The sequence below is a fragment of the Geospiza fortis genome, unplaced genomic scaffold (genome assembly GCF_000277835.1).
Source record: "Geospiza fortis unplaced genomic scaffold, GeoFor_1.0 scaffold381, whole genome shotgun sequence".
NCBI classification, from domain to species: Eukaryota; Metazoa; Chordata; class Aves; order Passeriformes; family Thraupidae; genus Geospiza; species Geospiza fortis.
The window spans coordinates 1,949,117-1,969,349 of NW_005054348.1; the positions used below are offsets into that span (position 1 = coordinate 1,949,117).

The window sequence follows — 20,233 nt, forward strand, 5'->3', positions numbered from 1 at the left end:
CAGCAGGAAGGATCTGTACTGACACAGGAATGGCACATAATATAATTATATAACTTATAATATAATTATATAACTTTCCAGAGAATAAAATCTAATCAGTGCCACAGACTCCTTGGTCTTACTTGATGTTCAGTATGTTTCAATGCTACCAAGAATCTTACAAACCATGTCTCCAAATACTGAGTGATCCATATATTCAGTATATTTTAGAGCCATTAAGCCCCTCTGTGTACTCACTGAACCGTAAATTAATATCTAAGCAAAGATTTTGCTGTATATGGCGATGCAAGGATGTTTTGTGTAGCAATGGATCAGATACTGCTTCTGCTCTCCTTTATGATAAACATTTGCTGAAAGTTTGATTTGGTGTGGATTATGATATTTTTCCATTGCAGAAGGCAAATGTTGGTATCGCTGTCACTGAAACAGATCAGACTATGCTGCTTTTTCTATTTTTTCTTTCTTTTAAGAGTATGGTTTTTGTTAACAGTCCTGCAACTTCAACACAATTCAGACACTGATAAAAAACCACCATTGACTCATCTTGTCCAAGTCCCCACTGAGTTAGCAATGCTCACAAAGATGGCTTGGTTGTGTACTGAGCTTGTGACTGCCCCACTGACAAGGGGATGGATTAGTTGGCAATTTACTTTTCCTGCACCCAAACAATCAATAATTTTAAAAGAAACTGAAAACAATTCCTCAGGCAGTGATTTAAATTTTTGCCAGACTTATGCAATTTGTTGAAGTATCACACACCTCACAGTTGTTCAAAACCTCCAACTGGCTTATCTTGGCAATAATGAGCTGTTTCAGAGTCTCTGGGTTCTTCTCTGTGTCCACGAAGGGGTTATTGTTACACTGCAGTGCCCGCAAACTTGGCAGTTTATCAAGCTCATTGATAGATGACCACTGAAATGGAAGAGTCTTTTGAGGAAATATAAAACTTCATTTCAGAACAATACCTGGTAACACTGACTATGCCTGAACAACAAAGATGACTGGAAAAATTGTTTTGATCATCTGAACCAAGTACTTGGATCCTGTTCATGTAGCCTAAGGAAAGAACTGCACTCCATTTAATTAAAAAACAAACCAAAACAAGAAATTCGAACTTTAGATCATTAGAATTCTGTGAGAGAAATTATAAGGTAGCTGCCATAACATAAACGTGTTTTTTAACGTTAAGAAATATTTTTACATTTTTAAACTATGCCTCTGTATTGACCAAAGTGTTCAACAGTTACCTCAGAATCTTAGACATAAAATAAAATTTTAAAAAGCAAACTTTAAGTTACTCTTAAACAAAGATGCATTTATTTACAAAATGTAAAACCACCACAATCTAACCTACCTGTGATATTTTATTGTCATTTATTGCAAGGCGTTTTAGCGAAGGAAACATTTTGGTTTTGCATCCTAGGAAAAGAGTAACAGGAAAACAGTGAAAACTTTAAATAAACAGAATTTTAAAACAATAAATAAATGACTTCTTTTACATACCAAATCCAGCATCAGGAAAGTGTATAGAAGATACCCCAGTGTTTCTAAGTATTAGCTGTTCTAATCTGAAATTTAATAGACACAATGATCACTGTGTGTGGCACAGGAAGTTATTTGCAAAGAGATACAACCTGATTTTTTTTTTCTTTTCTTAATAAAGATGTGCAGCATCACTGACAAATGAAAAGTAGCCTCACAGGCAGTACCCAGACTTCAGCCATGTTCAGGGAATAAAATTTTCAGTGAGTAAGTGCAACAATTTCAAACTTTCAGAATGGCTCCTGGATTTAAAATGTGTGATTTTCTAAATGACTTTTTTTAAAACAGCTTGTGGCTATTGAAAATCATGGCTGTTGTTTTGGGGTATTGGGAAAGATGGTAATTCTGCAAATTAGCGAAGTGTGGTAAATCACTTTCATTTCGTAAGTGTATAATGAAAACCTAATAACACACGGCTGAAAAATGTGTTATTATACAACAAAAGCAAGATTATATTATAATAGCTCAACTAAATAATGCAGTTACTCTCCTCAAGAGGGCAAAATGCCTCTATTTCAAGATCTCATGAATCTTTCATGCAACATCAATACTATCATATTTCAGCCAACAAGGACTATGGAGACGAATATCTAGGACAAAGAATTTCCAGCAAATTTGTTTACAGCTACCTGGGGAGCTGTGCTATGAGATGCAGCTGATGTCCATCCAGTAGCTGGTTATCTGAAAGGTCTAACAACTTCAGGGTCTGCAGGACATTATCAGGCCTGATATATTGGAAAAAACAAACACAAAACCAGAGTATTTAAAGTTATAGGCCAATGAAAACACTATTTTCCTAAGTATATAATTGTATGCACACAATTGTGCACATTTATAAATGTTTTGAAATACATCATGTGAAATTTGCATCAATTATTGTTTTGGTGATGCAAACACTACAGGAATGTAACTTTATGTGCTGTGTAACTTTGTGGTACACCAGTGGCTAACAACTGACTGACTCATGTTACTCACCTTTCCAAAACTGTAATATTATTAGAAGAAAGGTACAACTCTTCAAGTACTGGCCATCCTTGAGCACAAAGAAGAACCTAAGAGCAAAACTTTATTTAATATTACAAAAGATGGGAATATTTCAGAAATTATACTTCATGCAAATTTGCTCTGAATGTGTTCAGAACAAGCTATGGCTCTCCAAACCAGAGAGCCATAGCTTTAATAATTAAGATTTCCTAGTCTTCCCTTTCTTCCAGATGGCTCCCCTGTGCCTGGATCTGCCAGCACAGATGACATCAAAGGGGTTCTGCAGTCACAGGACTGTAAGTCCCAGGCTTGTGGCCACCCTCACAGCTGAGACTGGAAACTGAGTTAATTAATTCAGTGAGTTGGAGTGACCAGGTATTCCCTATGATGAGGTGAGGAATTGGCTGTACAAACTCTATACATGTGCAGAAGTTCCAGAACCTATATGTATAGCTAATACACATAATACATCTGACAGAATATTTTTAATATGTTAATTTTTCAGAGCTTGAAGTCTTTTCTGTCTTGGGACTGTGCCAGCCTATAACTCACTAAAAGCCAAGAATTGCATGAATTCAACACATCCTGAAGTTTTCAAGTTCTCTAAAGAAAATAAATTAATTCAAAAAAGGCTACAAAATGAACAAAGATACTTTTGTTTTAGATCTTATGCCCTGAAATTGCATAAAAGATATTACTTTACTTTACACAGCATGAATCCATCCAGCTGCAGGTCCATATAACTGACTCATAAGAGACACCATGCCAAGGGTAAACACTGAGATCTCTTCTAGAGGCAGCCTATGATTTGGAACTCAACTGTTTCACCCCCAAAAATATGAAAAATCAACCTCCTGTCATATCTGTAACACACAAACACAAACTTAGATATAACAACTTTTCCTGTTCCAAAGCAAGAGCAGGGAACAGATATCTCTTTAATCTGATAGTGTTCCCCCATGTCAAGAAGATAGACCAAAATAGGTATCCCACTGGTGATGAAGAAGCATGACAAGAAACCTGCAGAGTCAAGAGAAATGAGGTGCATGTTCAGTAACAGAGATTCCTCCACCACAGCCCAGCATTGGGATAGATGGATGGAATAAAAAAAAAACTGCACAAACTTGAAGTATCTGAAGATTTTTCAATATGACTAGAAAATTCCTAAATGATAGGTCACAGCACGATTCCAAAAAACTCAAATTGCCAAATTTCCAGCTACTGCTTAAAATAGCTTCCTCAGAAACAAAAGTTCAGAGATCTGACATGGAATTAACCCCCTGGAAAGACTGGGGCCTCATTGTGGAAAGCTGATGGGGAGGTAACAAATAACCAGAAGAGAGCCACTAATGCTCAATACCAGAAAAATGGAAATGCAAGAGCCATTGCAAAAGAAATAAAACTGAGAACGAGAAACAATTGTCACCATGTAAGTTCATGATGCTCCTGTATCTTTAGTCTGTTTATCCCAGGAAGCAAATAATATAATTGGGAAAGGCACAAAGAAGCTAAACAGGAATTAAAACCATGAAATGGAGAATAGCCGTTCTCAGTTACTTTCATATAAAACAGTGGGACTTACTAAATGAAATTACCAGGCAGCAATATCAGAACCCAAAAAAGGTTGAATTTATGTTAAATGATATGCATAGCAAAATTTTCAAATGGGTTCTTAATACAGTTAGATAAATCATTAAACAAAAATATCCACAAATATTAGAGGTATATAGTCTTGAGCTCACAAAGCCACACAATCCCAGATTACTTTCTAAGAAGCTCTTACCATGTGCTTACCCTTTGCCTAGAATTTTTCCCAACTACCTGCTGCTACTTGCTAGTGTCAGAAGCATGATCCTGCACTTCTGTTCTAACCCAGATTTTTCTTTTACCCTGTATAATAGTAGATTATATTATAAATACAAAATCTTAGTTTGAAAACAGAATCACAAGTATAACATTATGATTTAAATGCCAAATAAGAAAGAAAGGGTTTGGAGGCATAAATACAAATTCATTACACTCAAATGCATTAATGCAATTTCTAAGTCAATGGCTGCTAACTTTAAGTCATTTTACAGGACATTTTTCCGGCCTTGAAAGTTATATGTTTTGTACAATCAGTCAACAATTCTACAATAATAAACTCTTTTACTGATATACTAATAATCTCAGAAGTATTTAGATATATGCAAATGATATACTAATGAAAGAATTCTTTCTGAAAACTGATGCTCAAGGCATGTGAATGTGGAGCTATGTATTACTGCATAACAGTTAAGCATGTCCCTCTCCTGTGAAAAATACTTCAAAACAGAGGAACAAACTAAAAAAAAATCCAATTACAACTATCTCAATGCCATATATTCTTACATATAACAACAAGTAATTTTGAAATGCTGTTCACCATTAAATTGTTTTAATTAAATTTAAAACACTCCTAAGACTTTTGCTTATAGCCCCATAAATGATTTAAATGTATTTCTTATTTGCTTGGATTATATTCATGACTATTTTCTATTTTAAAGTTGAATTTTCAAGTAACTCCCCTCAGCGCTTAAGCAGTAACATTTTCAAGTAGTTTGTTCACAGAGTACTGATGTCAGACACATGCCTTTATTTTTCCCATTTTGTTTAACTGCCCTGGAACACCACTTTCAAGCACAGGCTTATGTCTCCTAACTTACAGGGAATGAACTGGAACAAATTTATAAAACAGATTTTGGAAGCAAAGATGCTTTTATGGCCAATGACGAATCATCAGCTAAAGCAGGGTTTCAAAAAAAAGAAAAAAAACCCAAAAGCTGCATAATTTTAAATTGCTCTGGCTAAGTTGGGACTTTCTCACTGCAATTGAATTAGCCCAGGAGAACTCTAATCTGCAGGCATGGCTCCAACCAGCCTTTCAGTCACCCCATGGAGGGATGAAGGACAGCTGCTGGCAGGTACCAACATTTTAAACACCACAATGCACAGATTTACTCTGATGAGCACTAGGTGACATTTAAAGTGTTTGTAGCCTCTTAATTCTTCCATTCCCTTCACCATTCATGTTGTTGTTACTATGGAAGGATTATCAACTGTTCTGCCATAAATCCCACAGACAGTTTTAAGAGCACACTGGACACTAAACAAAAACACAGCAGTGACCTTCCTCTAGTCCTGCTGCAAGACAAGAGAATGAAGAAGCTTCTTTCTATTCAAGCCCCAGTTTTGTTAAATGCTCTTTTACTGGATAGCAGCTAGCAGCTGAAATCTGGAAAGTCATGTAGTTTTACAATGCAGTACAATAAAATCTGACCCTGAGAAATCCAAATAATAGTTTGGAATTTAGAAGCTATTCTAAGTAACATGACACTGAGATGCATGTCCTAAGCCCCATCTCTGAAAAAAGGCCCACTGCTAACTATAGTTGACAACAGGACTTCATTCCTAATAAGACAGCATACCAGGAGAAAGTCATTTAAGTGTGCATGTTTCAGTGCCTGAAACAAGTCAGAGCTTTGTTTTTCCTCTGCTGTCTGCTGCCTACAGCCAGGCATCATGTGGTTCAAGAACTATCAGTACGGGCAAAGATACCAATCAGTCTCCTGCTGATGCAAAGTGAGACCAAAACAAAGTTTTTCTTATTGTAAGGAAATAATTTCTTTCTATTTTCATTTGTTCTATTGCATACAGACAAGTACATGTAAATCTTCAACAGCTACCAGGAACCAAAAGGTTTTCACTTAAAAAAAACTTAGGGACACAAAGCTATATTGTACTCCAACTGCTTTTTTTTTTGATTTGGCAATTTACAGATGTAGATGAAGTAAAATGTTTCTTATTAGACTCCTATGCCAATATTACTTCCTTCATTATGTAGGAAGTATATTAGTCAATATGTAACTAACACAGTTACCCCACAGCACCTTTTCTAAGGATGAATTGATTTCAGTAGAACAATACAATGCACAAATATTTATTGCGCTTCTCTTGCCTCAGAAACCTAATGATATTAAATTAAAAAAAAAATCAGGAAAGGCTATTACCTCTGTCCATGTTATTTCAGTTTGATTAAGGGCCAGAATCTTCAAGTTTGAAAATGCACTGGATGCAAAAGTTGATGTAGATGGAAATCTCAATTTGTTTTCACTGCATTAAAAAATATATATATTTGCATAATGAATAATCACATTTATTTAAGTCATTAGTTTGGAGCTACACATTAAAGAAAAAGACATTTACACCCTCCAAAAATTAAAATCACTGCCAGGATGTCACATATTTTAAAATATAATAAAATATATTTCTAGTTATATTCAAACATACTCTTTCCTAATTTATTTTCCTGCTTCCAGAATACATATTTATTCAAGAATGCATATTTATTCCTTTGTGGCCTCTTTCACTAAGTTTTCAACATGAAAAGAATGATTTTCATTAATATTAAATGAAACAAAACCAGAGCTTGGGCTTAAAACTCCTTAGTGTTGACTGAAAATGAAGAGCCCACAAGACTATCCAGACTCCAGCAAAACAAAAGTATGTAAAATCCCCTCTCAATAGGTAAGTATCACTACAAAGAAGAAAAGATAAAGATCCTCAAATCTGCGGTCTTCAAATCAGTTTTCATTATTCACCCTGAAAGAGAAGTTTTTATTTCTTTCCTAAGGCATAATCTACCTGCATATTCTCATAAAAATCGCTCAGTGTAGTTTATAGTTACACACTTATGGGTAAAATTTCCAAATAAAAGCTGGTGGATGGTTAATCACTCTTATTCTTCTTCCAACATTCCATGCACAAAAAAATCAGTAACAGATTTACCTTCTTTCTTTTTTAAAGCAAACAGAAGGTCAAAACAATACAAAACTGATTCAGACTATATCAGTTTGTAGTTGTAAGCATCAGATTCCAGCATCAATCTCATTTTGTTTTCCATTTTTTTAAAAAAAACTTCTGAAAACCATTCAGTCTAGAGTATGCTTCTCAACAATGAAAAACTGAAAAAATTATTCCGGGTGAATTAAAATAAATTTCTCTATTCTCATGCACGCTGATAACAATAAATCATTATATGCTCCAGGCAAAGACAGATTTACAAATAGCACCCAGGTTGCAAACAGCTGTTCATTGCTAAATATTGAAGAAAATAGAACAACTGTAACTACTTTAAAATACATTTTTGTCACAATAATGATAAGAATAAATAGAAAAAGCTGGTGATTTAGGCTGCTACTTAATCCATTGTGTTACTTCACACCAGAAAATTATTGTGGCATGTGCCAATTACAGTGTATAGATGTATACTATAAATGTTCTTTATTTTGGAATTATTTTATGAATTTTCCTGTTTCAATAGAATTGGAGCTTTATTTAACAACATCCTCCTTCCTTTTCCAATGTCATCATTGTACAGGAAATTTTCCCCTAGATCTGTCACCATGGTCTCAACAGTTACTTATCAGCATCATTTTAGGACAGAAATAGACAAAGGTTTGGGATAATTAAGGTTTAGTCAAAGCATTATGGATAATTAAGTTAGTGTCAAGACATTGTTGGCTAAACAAAAGTGGGTTCTTAAATGCAGAGCTGCCTGAGCAGCCAGAATGTATCAAGAATAAAAAAACCCCACAGATCAAATCTTAGAACTTTGAAGAAAATGTTCTCCAGAACTTAGTTTTACACAGAAGCTGAACTCCTAGGGATCTTCTTGAATACAGATGTCAGAAAAATATAGCCCACACTACAGCCCACAACTTCAGCAGCTGCTTAAAAACAAGATTGAAAAAACCAAAAAAAACCCTTAGCTCCCATTAGAATGAGTCTTGTTGTATCCAGTTACATTTAGAAAGCTGAATCCTGAGCCTCTTGGTTTTTGTTCCTACCCCAAAGGAAGAGAAACCCAAATATGAATATTTATACCTGACATTAAGTGTTTCCAGATTTTGAACTTGAGAAGCAATAGCTACTACTGTCTCCCAAGATGATATCAGATTTTTTGATAGATTTATATGCCTCATATCTGAAATTTCTTGTTAAGAAAAATAAACTTATCTCAAAACTGAACTTCCTTTTTTCAGAATTAGAATTAGGGTTTCGTTTTGAATCAAAGAGAAATAGATTACACTAAGGGATGGTACTGCTCAGTTACAGAAAATTCTATTTTGATTTCTGATATGGAAATGGCTTATAGTTTTATAGAAGAGCTTAACCACACAAATCCTCAAATGGATTAATTTCTATACAGACAGGAACTCTTATAAGTCCTTAAAAATTAACAAATAAAAACGGCTTTGTAGTTTTGTAACACTGCCACTGCATGCAGTGTACTAAACACATTATTTGTTATATATTGGAAACCTCTGGTGTCTACAGAACGTATCAGTTCTACTTCTATATGGTTATCTATTCTAGGGAATTTTAAAAGAAAACATTGCTGGAGCCTTCTGAAACTGCAGTCACAATAACAACCTACACTTCTATTTTTATGCACAATTTGCATTTCCTCTCAAAAATTGTAGGCGCCTGGCTGTTTAACTTTTTAACATTACATTAAACTTTTAAATATAAACTTCAGGTTTAATTTTTTCTTTTTTTTTAATAAAAGGATACAGATATCATTCATTGATGTGAACACTTGAATACTAGAGTATGTACTTTATTTGTGGCATCATGCAATACAGCAAGAAAAGGATACTGGCACATGTTCTGCTGATTTCCTCTTCCTGACCAGCATGGCTCACTGCACACTCACGCACTGAGATATCCACCAGTTTGTTCAGTTGTCTACATGAGAAAGAACATCCTGTTAGGTAATCTTCAAACAGAAATAGGTATATTACATAAATGCCTGGTTTTTACAACTCCATAACATCCTTTTCATGTGTATCTCCTTTGGAATTAGCAATGCGCAGATTACCACACTGCAGTGTCATTCGCACTCGAAAAGAGATACATCTCTATTTTTTTGCCTTTACATCACTACTACAAAATAAGTCTGGTTGAACCATAGCTCTAACTGAAATAAAGAGTTGGTAAAGCAGATTAAATATAGCTGTGCAAATTGGAATTTAATTCGAGATTCCAATTTAAAACGGTTTCTTGCAACATGTTTTGCAAGAGGTTCAGAGTTATTTGGGCAGTCTTTGTATCACTTATCAGAAGTATTTTTGACTGCTTAGTATGCTCTGGGAGAAAAGGAGAATAGTTGTGGAATACCAGCTCAGAAGGAGACTGCCATCTGCTGAACTAATACATCTCTTCTGCTGGAGGCCATTAGAACTGCAATTTATGACACATCATTAAGTTACTTCCTTTCTTATCCTTCTAGGTACATGAACATGACATCAACTGATTGAAAAACTTCACTAGCAGTACAGTGACTTTCTGTCTTCCCTCTCTTGGTTAGAAATTAGTTTGTGATATGAGTAAACAAAGACTACAGAACACTGTACAATATTAAGAAAATGTTAAAACACATCTATTTTAAAAAGACCATGCATGAGTATGATGACTGTCAACATGATGATAATTTATCTCTCATTTCTCACCGGATATCAACATCTGCTTCTTTATGAAACGTGAATGAGGACTGTTAGCACTCAAACGTGACATAACCCCAGTTGGTATTTGTAAAACCTGTAAATTATGAATCCACAATTGGAAGATTTCTTGTCTCCACCACAGTGCAGTCTGGCTTGCTTTTAGACACAACAATTTTACATGCAGGGCAGTCCTTACAGTTGAAATACTACTTGACTGATCAATCACTAATAATGTATTTTAGATTTTCATATATAACACTTGCCTTTGCTGTTCTGCAACAGAATCCATGCCAACAAATTCCACAGTCTTCGTTCCAAATACTACTGTATTCCCTGTGCCACCCTGAACATCCTGCTTATCATTCAATCCGTACCGATCCTTTACTGCAGTAAGAAAATCTACTCCAAAATTTGCCTTGTTTGGCCGGATGAACGATCCTCCTTTAGGATGCCTAGAATAGAGCAGCCAGGAAAAGTTGAAATATAAACAGTTATCTTAACAATGACTGACTAATTAATTACTGCTTTAAACAAAAGTACTGAGAACCAAAGCAGTCCAAAGGCAATTCTACGGGCTAATTGTGAACATCACTGTTCCCAGTGAGCCAGGTAAGACTCTCAGAGTATCTTTGATAGTACTTGATAGAAGTTCACAGAGTGAGATACTAAGAGAACTGGAGCACCAGCTCCCTAAAATGTACTCACACATCAAAATTACAGTATCAGTACCATTATTAAAAATTGTAGTGGTGTTCGCAGGGGTCCCAGGACGAAGGAAGAGATGAGAATCTAACTCCATGTTTCAGAGGGCTGATTTATTCTTTTATGATATACATTATATTAAAAGAAAAGGATATATTAAAACTATACTAAAAGAATAGAAGAAAAGGATTTCATCAGAAGGATAGCAAAGAAAGGAATGGAATGAATAATAAAATCTTGTGGCTGCTCACAGCCTCGACACAGGCGGCTGTCATTGGTCATCAAGTAAAAACAATTTCACATGCTGGGTAAACAATTCTTCAAATCACATTCCAAAGCAGCAAAACATGGAGAAGCTGAAGCTTCCCAGCTTCTCAGGAGAAAAGACGCTGGCAAAAGGATTTTTCATAAAATATGTCTGTGACAAAAAATAACTGCTCTGTTATTTCCAAACTCATTATGAAGTCAGGTTCTCCAGAAAAAGAAGTTTCTACCTATGGATAGACACAAAGTTACCTAAATCATACAGTAAGCGTGCTTGGAAATTTACCAAAGCCTAAGGAATACTCAGAATAGTGATTGCTACATTGTATTTGACCTGCATAATTCGCTAATAATTCACAATGACACAACATACAAATTGTAGCACTCAGAACTCTTATCTAAACACAAACTTCAAAAAATCCTGATACCAACTTGGTAACAATTTTGAATATTCAGCAGAAATATCCAACCAATAATGCATCTTTAAGTCAGTCCAGTGGAGTTTCTTGGCTTTTCTTCAGCACTGAAAAAACTTTGTTGCATTCCCGCGTCTTACCATGCAATTGCTTTGACATTTTCTAGCAAAGTGAGAGAGGAAACACAGTATCGGGGAAGAACTAGCAGAGACAAGTTATGGGAATGCTACTGCAGAGCAGATGAGGATCTGATAGGAGCAACAGCCAGAAAACATCAGGAAGAAAATTGGTAGCTATGAATATCTGCCTGCCATCAAGCTGAGAAGACAACAGGATTTGGTAGGAAAGTACCAGGAGGAAGACATCACTTATGTAAATAAAACTTCTCAAAACAGCATGTAAGCATCAAGTGTCTAATTAGCAAAGCATAATATAAACCACCAGTGCTACAAAGTTCAAAATTCTCATACAAAAAAAACAGTAACTGAAGGCCCCAAATCTCATGAACCTATTACAAGTAGATGGAATAGTTTGGCACCATGTATTCGCATTTTTGTTAAAAAATCAGTGCTGGAAATGTCCTGGGCCAGTTTCATTCATTAGCCTTTCTACTCTCATATCCTTAAGAAGGACCTAGGTAGAAACTCAATAATATTTACTTTCAAAATATTTTCAGTCTAGTTTTTTAAGGACTATGTTTAGAATGCAATGATTACAAAAGAAGCAGAAAGGCAAATTACTAAAGAATATAAATCTGGTATGAACTTTTCATGTTTGATAAGCATTTTTAATACATTTTTAATCCAGTAACCTTCTCTTAAGTAATTTCTTCCATTCCTTTGAAATTCTTCATAGCTTGCAAACACTTGACTGATTTAAATATTGAACTTTCTCAAGTGTAAAAATGATGTGATTCTTTCTTAATACCTCTCCTTAAAACAGTAAATTGCCTTTTTACGACCTGAACGAGAACATCTCTTGCCTCCAAATATATCACTTCTGCATTTAATTAAGTCAAACAGCTTCACAGATGGCAGATAGTACAGGATTCTGCTTGGGGCTCTGGAAAAAATCCTTGTGCTCCTGTCTATCTGTAATTCACACTAGGTCCTGCTGTAAATTTATTCTGACAACAACTATCCAATTTCCTATCATCATGATTTTGTCATCACCATCCCTCTACACTCAACAATTCTGCTCTCCTCAACACTCTCACCAGAGCTAATCTAGAATCTCACTTCTGCATTCCTCCTGTCATCCCATTTATCCCTGACATAGCCAAGACCTTTGGGTATCTCTATCACCATATCCATTCCTAAGCCCATTTCTGTCCTGTCAGGTCACCACTTCTACTGGCATCTCCTTCTTCATTTTCTATGCAGGAAACAGTTCTATCCTCAGGGAAAAAAAAAAAAAAAAAAAGCAGAGGAACCTAGCTACCCTGTCCCCTGTAATATAAAGCTGTAGGAAAATTTTAGTGTATTTATCTCTCAAGACCCTTCTCTTTTTGTCCTGATCAAAAAGTCATAGGTTTTCTCTCTCTTGTTGGTATCACTTCCACTTACTCTGCAGTCTATTATAAGTTAACTAATGTATATTTAAATCCATTCCAAAGCCTAAGCTTCTTTTTCAGTTCCAGTCTATTTATTTGATCTACTTTTTTAGGAGCTGTCACAAAAGACAGGAAATGAAACTGCAATAGGAACCTATTTTCAGGCAAAATTATTGCGCATGCAAGGAGAGGTCACTGTAACTCATTTTCCCTAAAACACACTGCCTGTATTAAATTTCACATTAGGACATATGAACTGTACAAACTGCATGTACATATCAAACAAATAATGTACAGCACATGAACTAATGCAAAACCACACCTATTAGCCCTCAGTCTCCATAACTGGGAACTAAACAGATAAATCATAATCCAAAGAGTCACCCAGCATGCATATTATGAGATGGAAGAACCTATGGATTACTGATCAACCTGACTTAAGATGAACACTCAGAAGTCTGAGAACAGGGATTTTGTTCTCATGTATGCAAATTGTCTTGCAGCCAGAACAAAACACTGTAAGGAAATAGAGTGGTAGAAGATACAGCCCAATTTCCTTAAGCAGAAAATGTGGAATATGCACAAGTGGGGCTCGGGCAAGTGGCTGGCTCTAGTTAATACTGACACTTCCTACTGACTTTTAAAATAGAGAGGTTGACCCCAATCTTAGAAGTCATCTTCTAGGACACTTCCTATTCATGATTCAGTAGCCTGAAGCATACAACCCATCTGCTGGCATGCCCAGGGTGCTTCAAGAATATTCATTAAAATTTAGATTAGCTGTCAGCTTCCACTGAATAAGGAGGAAATTTGGCATCATTCTTTGCTACTGTAAAACAAAGTGATGGCACTGCTCATCATTACAGGTACATGATGGCTCTTCATATGCTAGGGAAATATCACACACACACTTCTCAGTACTGAAGAAAAATGCAGGAGTACATAAATCATAACAGATATACAATTGAGCTGTCTGACTGCAGAAGCTCTGAGCCATGGAGAGAGATGTCAGCTTTATCAGCCTAGGCAGTAAACATGGATCAAAGGGCTTCTTTGCCCAGTACAGTCTGTTTGCAATGATCAACTCCAGGCAATTACCACCATGACTGCAGAAAATGCACTACAAGGCTCATAAGGTGTCATGAAGTGGAGCTGTTTGAATCCATGCATGTCTTTTCTACACAGATCTGAACAGATCTCTTCCTTCTAGGGGAAGGTGTTCAACAGACAAAACTTCTATTAGAAGAATCTACACACAGCAGTAAAGAAAATCCTTCAAGTTTTAGAAAGAGGCCATGGCACCAAACAATGCTTATAAATGACACCTGACACTAACCTGCCATGGTGTATCAAATTCCTGACTGAACAGCAAAAGCTTTGCAAGCATTAATAAGTACTTCAAGTTCTTGAAAGTTTACCTTAGTTAAACAGACATGAAACTTGACTCTGAGCTTTCAAAAAACAAGGAAAAAACAGACAGACATCTGCAGTTTAAATGCTATCTTGGGGTTCTGCTGGTGCACAGCACATGTTTGAGCAGTGGTCAGGGACAACCTTGTGTTTCAACACAGTTCTACTGGCAGCAAAGAGCATGAGCTTCTGATGAACAAAACTTCTGAACTAAAACCTTCTCAGGAGTCTTAGGAATGCTTTCTGCCTTTGCAAAACGGAAATAATTTTTTTTTCACGGACACTAAAATGATATTTTTTCCTGTATTTGAAGAGTTTGTTTGTGCTCTAGGTAGATATTCCTGGAGGTGAATGTGTCATCCTTGAAGAAAAAATAGCCCTAATTTAATATAAACAGATCTTTCATGGAGCAGATTATCTTGAATCATCATGGAGCAGATCATCATGCAACAAGAATAGGACAACCAGGGGAGGAAGGTGTGCTTGTAATCCATATTTCCCGGGGGAACACATGCATACAAATGTGTCAGCAGGTCTGTGGGACAAGAACCTATTGAAAAGCACACTCACGTTTTCAAAAGCTGTATACAAATTTTAACAGTGTTTTAAGGCTTGATTACTCATTTCTCTTGAAGGACTGCAGAACATAATTACATTATACACTACTGCAACTGACAGCTAAAATAGTAGCTTCCTCAGTTATTAAGAAACAAGATCCTATTATCAGGGAAAAACTGAACACAAAACCACCACTAGATTGTGCATTGCCATTTCTAGCTGATATTGGTTGATGAACATGCTCATGATGTTAGCATAATTTGAAGTATGGCTGTTTTGTTCCTTGGTATTCATATTCTTAAGAAGTTCAATTATCACCACATAATGACCCAGATAAACATACTGCCACGAAACATAAAAGTTTAGGTAATATTTTCAAAAAACCTACTATAGAGATCACATAGAGCAGTAAGCAGACCTGCTGTTTCAAGTAAGGACTTGAAAAGAAAGCAGATTCTCTGGTAATAAGAATCTCAAAATCAGTTTTATTTTCCTCTTATGGTCTTATTTTCAAATGTCACTCTGAAAGATGTATTTTTTAAAGCAGTTATTTTCAAAGTTGCCTTAAAAACAATTTCAAAATGTCCTTTCACTGCATTTGTTTACAGCACAAGCTACTTGATCAGCTGCTTCTGCTTATCAGAATTCAAGGAGTGAGCAAAGTAGGCTTGTAGGCAAAGGATACTCATGATAAGGGGAAAAATACAGCAATTTTTTTAGATGTGTATATTCATCTACAAATAAACATTATTCCCTCCAAATCAGTAGTGGTAAAGAGGTGATGTTGTAAGTTGTGGGATTTTCAACACCCTTTTGCTACAGTAAGGTAACTATTTCTTACTTAAGTTTGCCTACATTTTCCCAATAGTCAATAGAAGAACTACAAATGTGTCTGCACACAGGAAGTTATGTCTGTGTGTCTTGGTGGACTGCTGGAACTATGTATTCTCTTAGAATCCAGCAGGACCTCTTCTGATTGGAAACTAGCCAAGTACAAGGAATAGGTATTGAAAGAACAACATGTTTAAAGACCTCAACATTTACGTTTGTTATGGGTATGGAGCTTCACTCAAAACATTGATTTTCACATCAAGAATTAAGATTACTGTCTGAGATCTCCTCTCCTGGAAGCACACTGATGGCTGCTAAAAAACCAAGAGTCTATACACATATATATATATATATAAATATCATACACACACAAATGTAAAGCAGTTGAGTTTCTGAAAAACATTCATGAAATGTTCAACTGCTTTTCCTGTCCAGAGAGATTTGGAATGGTCAGCCAATTATTTATATTTTTTTCTCCTACAGCAGAACATCGCTAGCTTCAACTTGGAAATTGTTTCAAGTAATTTCAAAACATTTAGGAAGCAACTTCCACTAATATATTAATTTGAAAGACATGGTTGTGCTAAAACCATTATTTTCATTCTTTAGCTGAAACAAAAAATCCAGCAATGCTGATTTTTTTTCTTGTATTAAGTGTGTTTAGCCTCCTCAAGCCTTGTTTTATTATTATTTGATACAAGGGAAAAAAATATCCAGTCCTCACAGGTGGTGTTTTCTTCTTATTTTTCTGCAGAATAGATTTTGTTCTCTCATCCTTTACCACTTCTATGCCCAGGAACTTACTGAGCTAGCAGTCTGTAGTATTTAAGAGCTATTGAACTGGAGTTCATAGAAGAAAGTCATCATCCAGTTACTCTAACTACCAAACTTTTAGCTGTGGCATGTGTCCTGACAAAGAAATCAACGACTTGCTGCAGTTAATATCCATCCTAGAGTCCTGTATTCCACAAGTTCAAACATGTTAAGTGCACAAACCTTTTCACTTAAAAGTAATGCATGCATATACTTAAAAACCCCACACAGCTGCACTATGTCTTGCATGTGCTAAATCCAATAAATATATTTAACAATTCCTTAGTGATACAAATATAACCCAAATCATTAACAAGAACTTGGCATTTTCCCTTAACAAGATACATGCAAATCAGCTTAAATTCAAATACAAACTGTATTTGAAACACTTAATATGGACCAATATTTCAGTTCAGAATTACCTAATGAAAGTCACTAGGAAATATTGATTTCCTAACTAAAGTAAAAGATCTAAAACCTACTAAGAATAATAATAACATCCCAAAGTCTCATTTTATAACATACCTCTGAAAACATGACTTGTATTTTCTAAGTATTTAGTATACCCTAATACCTGTAAGTGGATAAATATCAGTGCAGGAGCCTCTATGGGTTAGCTGCTCAGAGCACTCAGAATTATGATCTTTTTAATATTGGCCAACTCAGAAGGGTTTGCCCTAAAAATTGCCAAAGGGTCTTTTCCCATGAGCATCTCGTCGCCCCATATGATGTACCAATGCTGTGAACCAACTCACCTGCACTTAAAATACTGTGTTCCTTCATAGCTGCCATCATGCTTTCCCCTCTGAGGATCATCCCATTCCACGCCCAGCCAAATTCCTGAAAAAAATGGTTGATACTTTTTCAAATTTACAGCATCATATACATAGAAATCACAGCCAGAAAGAACCTCTGCAGTTCACTCAGCCTAACCTTCTCTCTCAAAGCAGGAGATTATCACCAGCACCAAAAGAAGTCACTCAGCTAATTTGTTACCTAGCCAGACCCTGAAAATTTCCAAGGAGAGAAAGATTGCAGCACATCTGGTGAGCATATTCCAGTGCTGCATTGTAGTGTAGCAATGTAATGGGAAAGGTTTTCCTGCTGTGGCCCTTATCCTTTATTGTATACTCTAGTACTTGTAAGAAGAGTTAGGCTCTGCCATCTTTGTAACCAGCTGTCAAACAGCTGCAGGAAGCCATTGGATGGCACTTTTTCTTCTCTTCGCCACATCAAACAAGCCCAGATCCCTAGACCTCTTCACAACACATGTATATGGTCTGTGCCCTTTACCACCCTGGCAGACCTCCAAGACTCCTCAAGAGAGAAGATCTTGAGTGGATCTTAATCCTCTCAAGTTTATCTGCATCCCTCTTGAACTGGAATAGTTCCACAGCAGATACATTATTCCAAGGGTAACCTTGTCAAGAACCCCCATTCCCAGAGAGGGATAACAGCTTCCTTTAACTTGCAGGCCATGTTCATCACTTCCCTCTAAGATAAACCATTATAACATGTATCTCTGCTTGTTACAGGGGTCACTGCTGGCTCATATTCATAACAGTATCCAATTTAACTCCCAAGCCCTTTTTACAACAGGCTCTCTGAGTCACTAATACTTTCCATACTACATGCAGAGATTTATCCTCCTTGAATCTCTTGGGTTCAAACCTAAAGTTCATAAACCTTAATCTGAACTGCAATTCTATCTTATATCACAGCAGCCATTTGAGGGTGAACACTGTTCATCACCCAAGTCACTGAGGAATACACAAAACAATACCCCAGCATTTATTTTTGTAGTACTCACTCATTACCAGATATCAAGTCATTAATTACTTTTTCACTTGACAACTTTCAACTCATTTAACAGTCCATTCACCTACCTTGTATTTCTTCAGCTTCCAAATAAAATTCTTAATGAAGACATTATTCAAAGACTTACTGAAGTCAAGGAATATTGACTTGTTCTCCCTTCATTCACATTCACAGTCATATCATCATAGAAAGTAATTACATTTGCCAAGCACAACTTCTCATTTACAAGTACCAAATACTCCCAACTACCATCTTGTCCTTCACAGGCTTGGAAATGGATTCCAAGGAAACATGCTATGTCATCTTTCCCGAAACTGAAGTGAGGTTAATGAGTCTACAATTCCTGGTCATCCTTCTTGCCTCTTCTAGAACTGTATGCAAGGCTAGTCTTCTTCCAAGCATCAGGAATCTTCCCATAAATTTGAACATCTATAGTGGGTTGGCCTGGGCTAGATACCAGGTGCCCACCCACAGCCACTCTGTCACTCCCCTCCTCAGCTGAACAGGGAAGAAAAAATACAACAAAATGCTCATGAGCTGAGATTAGGACAAGGAGAGATCACCCACTGATTACTGTCACGGGCAAAACAGACTTGACTTGGGGAAAGTAACTGAATTTATTATCAACCAGAATCAGAGTAGCTGAATGAGAAATAAAACAAATCTTAAAAATACCCTACCTCAGCTCTCCCTTCTTCCTGGCCTCTACCTCCTCCCCACGAGAGGTATAGAGAGATGGAGAATGGGGGTTACAGTCAGTTCATCACACCTTATTTCTGCTGCTTCCTCTTCAAGAGGGGAGTCCCTCCCATGCTCCAGTGCAGGTTCTTCCCATAGAAGACAGTTCTCCATGGAGTGGTCCAACACAACTCCTCCCTATGGGCTACAGCATTCTTCCTTTGGAACTGCTCCAGTGTGGAACCCTTTGTTCATGGGGTGTAGTCCTTCAGGAAAAGGCTACTCCAGGACACAAGACCTACCAGGAAACCCACTCCAGCAGGGCTTATCTCCCAGGTCTACCAGGAGCCTGCTCTGGTGTGGGCTTCCCCCAGGGTCACCACTTCCTCTCAGGCATCTGCCTGTGTGTGCCTCCTCCAGGGGCAGCAGGTGGATTGCTGAACCCCTGCTGATCCCCCTGGGCTGCCAGGAAACAGCCTGTCTATCTCAGGAAATCTGCAGGGGAATCTCCTTCCTGGACTGTGGAGCACCTCCTTCCCCCTCCTTCTTCACGGACCTTTGTGTCTGCAGGGCTGTTCCTCTCACATATTCTCACTCAGCTCTTCTCTGGCCACAAAGAGTCTCTTTTCCTTTCCTTTCTTAAAGAAGGTTTCACCAAGGTGCAACTACCACTGCTGACAGGCTCAGCCTTGGCCAGTGGCAGGTCCCCCCGGGAGCCCCTGCCATTCTCAGAGCCTTGTCACACAAACCCAACACAATATGTTATCAAAGGAGCACCTGGGCTGGTGATCTGCTGCCTCTTACCTTCCCTGACTCTGTCAGCACAGAAATCAGGGGAAAGACTGCGAAGTTCTTCTTACACTCCTTTTGACAACTCTGACTTCTTTAAAGAAAAAAACCTAAAAACCTCACAGATTAGAAGTCACCACATTTACACAAGAACAATGAGGAAAATCAAGTTGTAAATTGCCTCGTTTTACTCGACACTGTTGGGTCGACACTTTTTTAATTAAGAACACGACTAGAACCTCGAGAACAGCCATAAAATGCGAAGACTGTTACTTGTGTGGCGCTTACCTGCAGTAGGAGACACGCTGCCCACATAGCGCACAGTCCCGTAGTCGGTGCCACAGGCGACC

The 20,233-nt window shown here is 37.0% G+C and overlaps 1 protein-coding gene across 1 annotated transcript in view; it reads right to left on the minus strand.

Moving 5' to 3' along the window:
- Nucleotides 1–20,232, minus strand: part of TBCE (tubulin folding cofactor E) — a gene marked incomplete at its 5' end in the record, with an annotated part of 27,793 nt that extends 7,561 nt beyond the window's left edge. The window contains 12 exons of the mRNA XM_005423228.2: nucleotides 1–13; nucleotides 756–912; nucleotides 1,355–1,419; nucleotides 1,504–1,568; nucleotides 2,172–2,267; nucleotides 2,518–2,594; nucleotides 6,555–6,657; nucleotides 8,431–8,530; nucleotides 9,206–9,294; nucleotides 10,316–10,504; nucleotides 17,354–17,438; nucleotides 20,172–20,232. The exon at nucleotides 1–13 is cut by the window's left edge and continues 167 nt beyond it. Of these exons, the coding sequence (XP_005423285.1) occupies nucleotides 1–13; nucleotides 756–912; nucleotides 1,355–1,419; nucleotides 1,504–1,568; nucleotides 2,172–2,267; nucleotides 2,518–2,594; nucleotides 6,555–6,657; nucleotides 8,431–8,530; nucleotides 9,206–9,294; nucleotides 10,316–10,504; nucleotides 17,354–17,438; nucleotides 20,172–20,232 (1,100 nt within the window). The remainder of the gene's footprint in view (nucleotides 14–755; nucleotides 913–1,354; nucleotides 1,420–1,503; nucleotides 1,569–2,171; nucleotides 2,268–2,517; nucleotides 2,595–6,554; nucleotides 6,658–8,430; nucleotides 8,531–9,205; nucleotides 9,295–10,315; nucleotides 10,505–17,353; nucleotides 17,439–20,171) is intronic.
- Nucleotide 20,233: the final 1 nt, after the last annotated feature.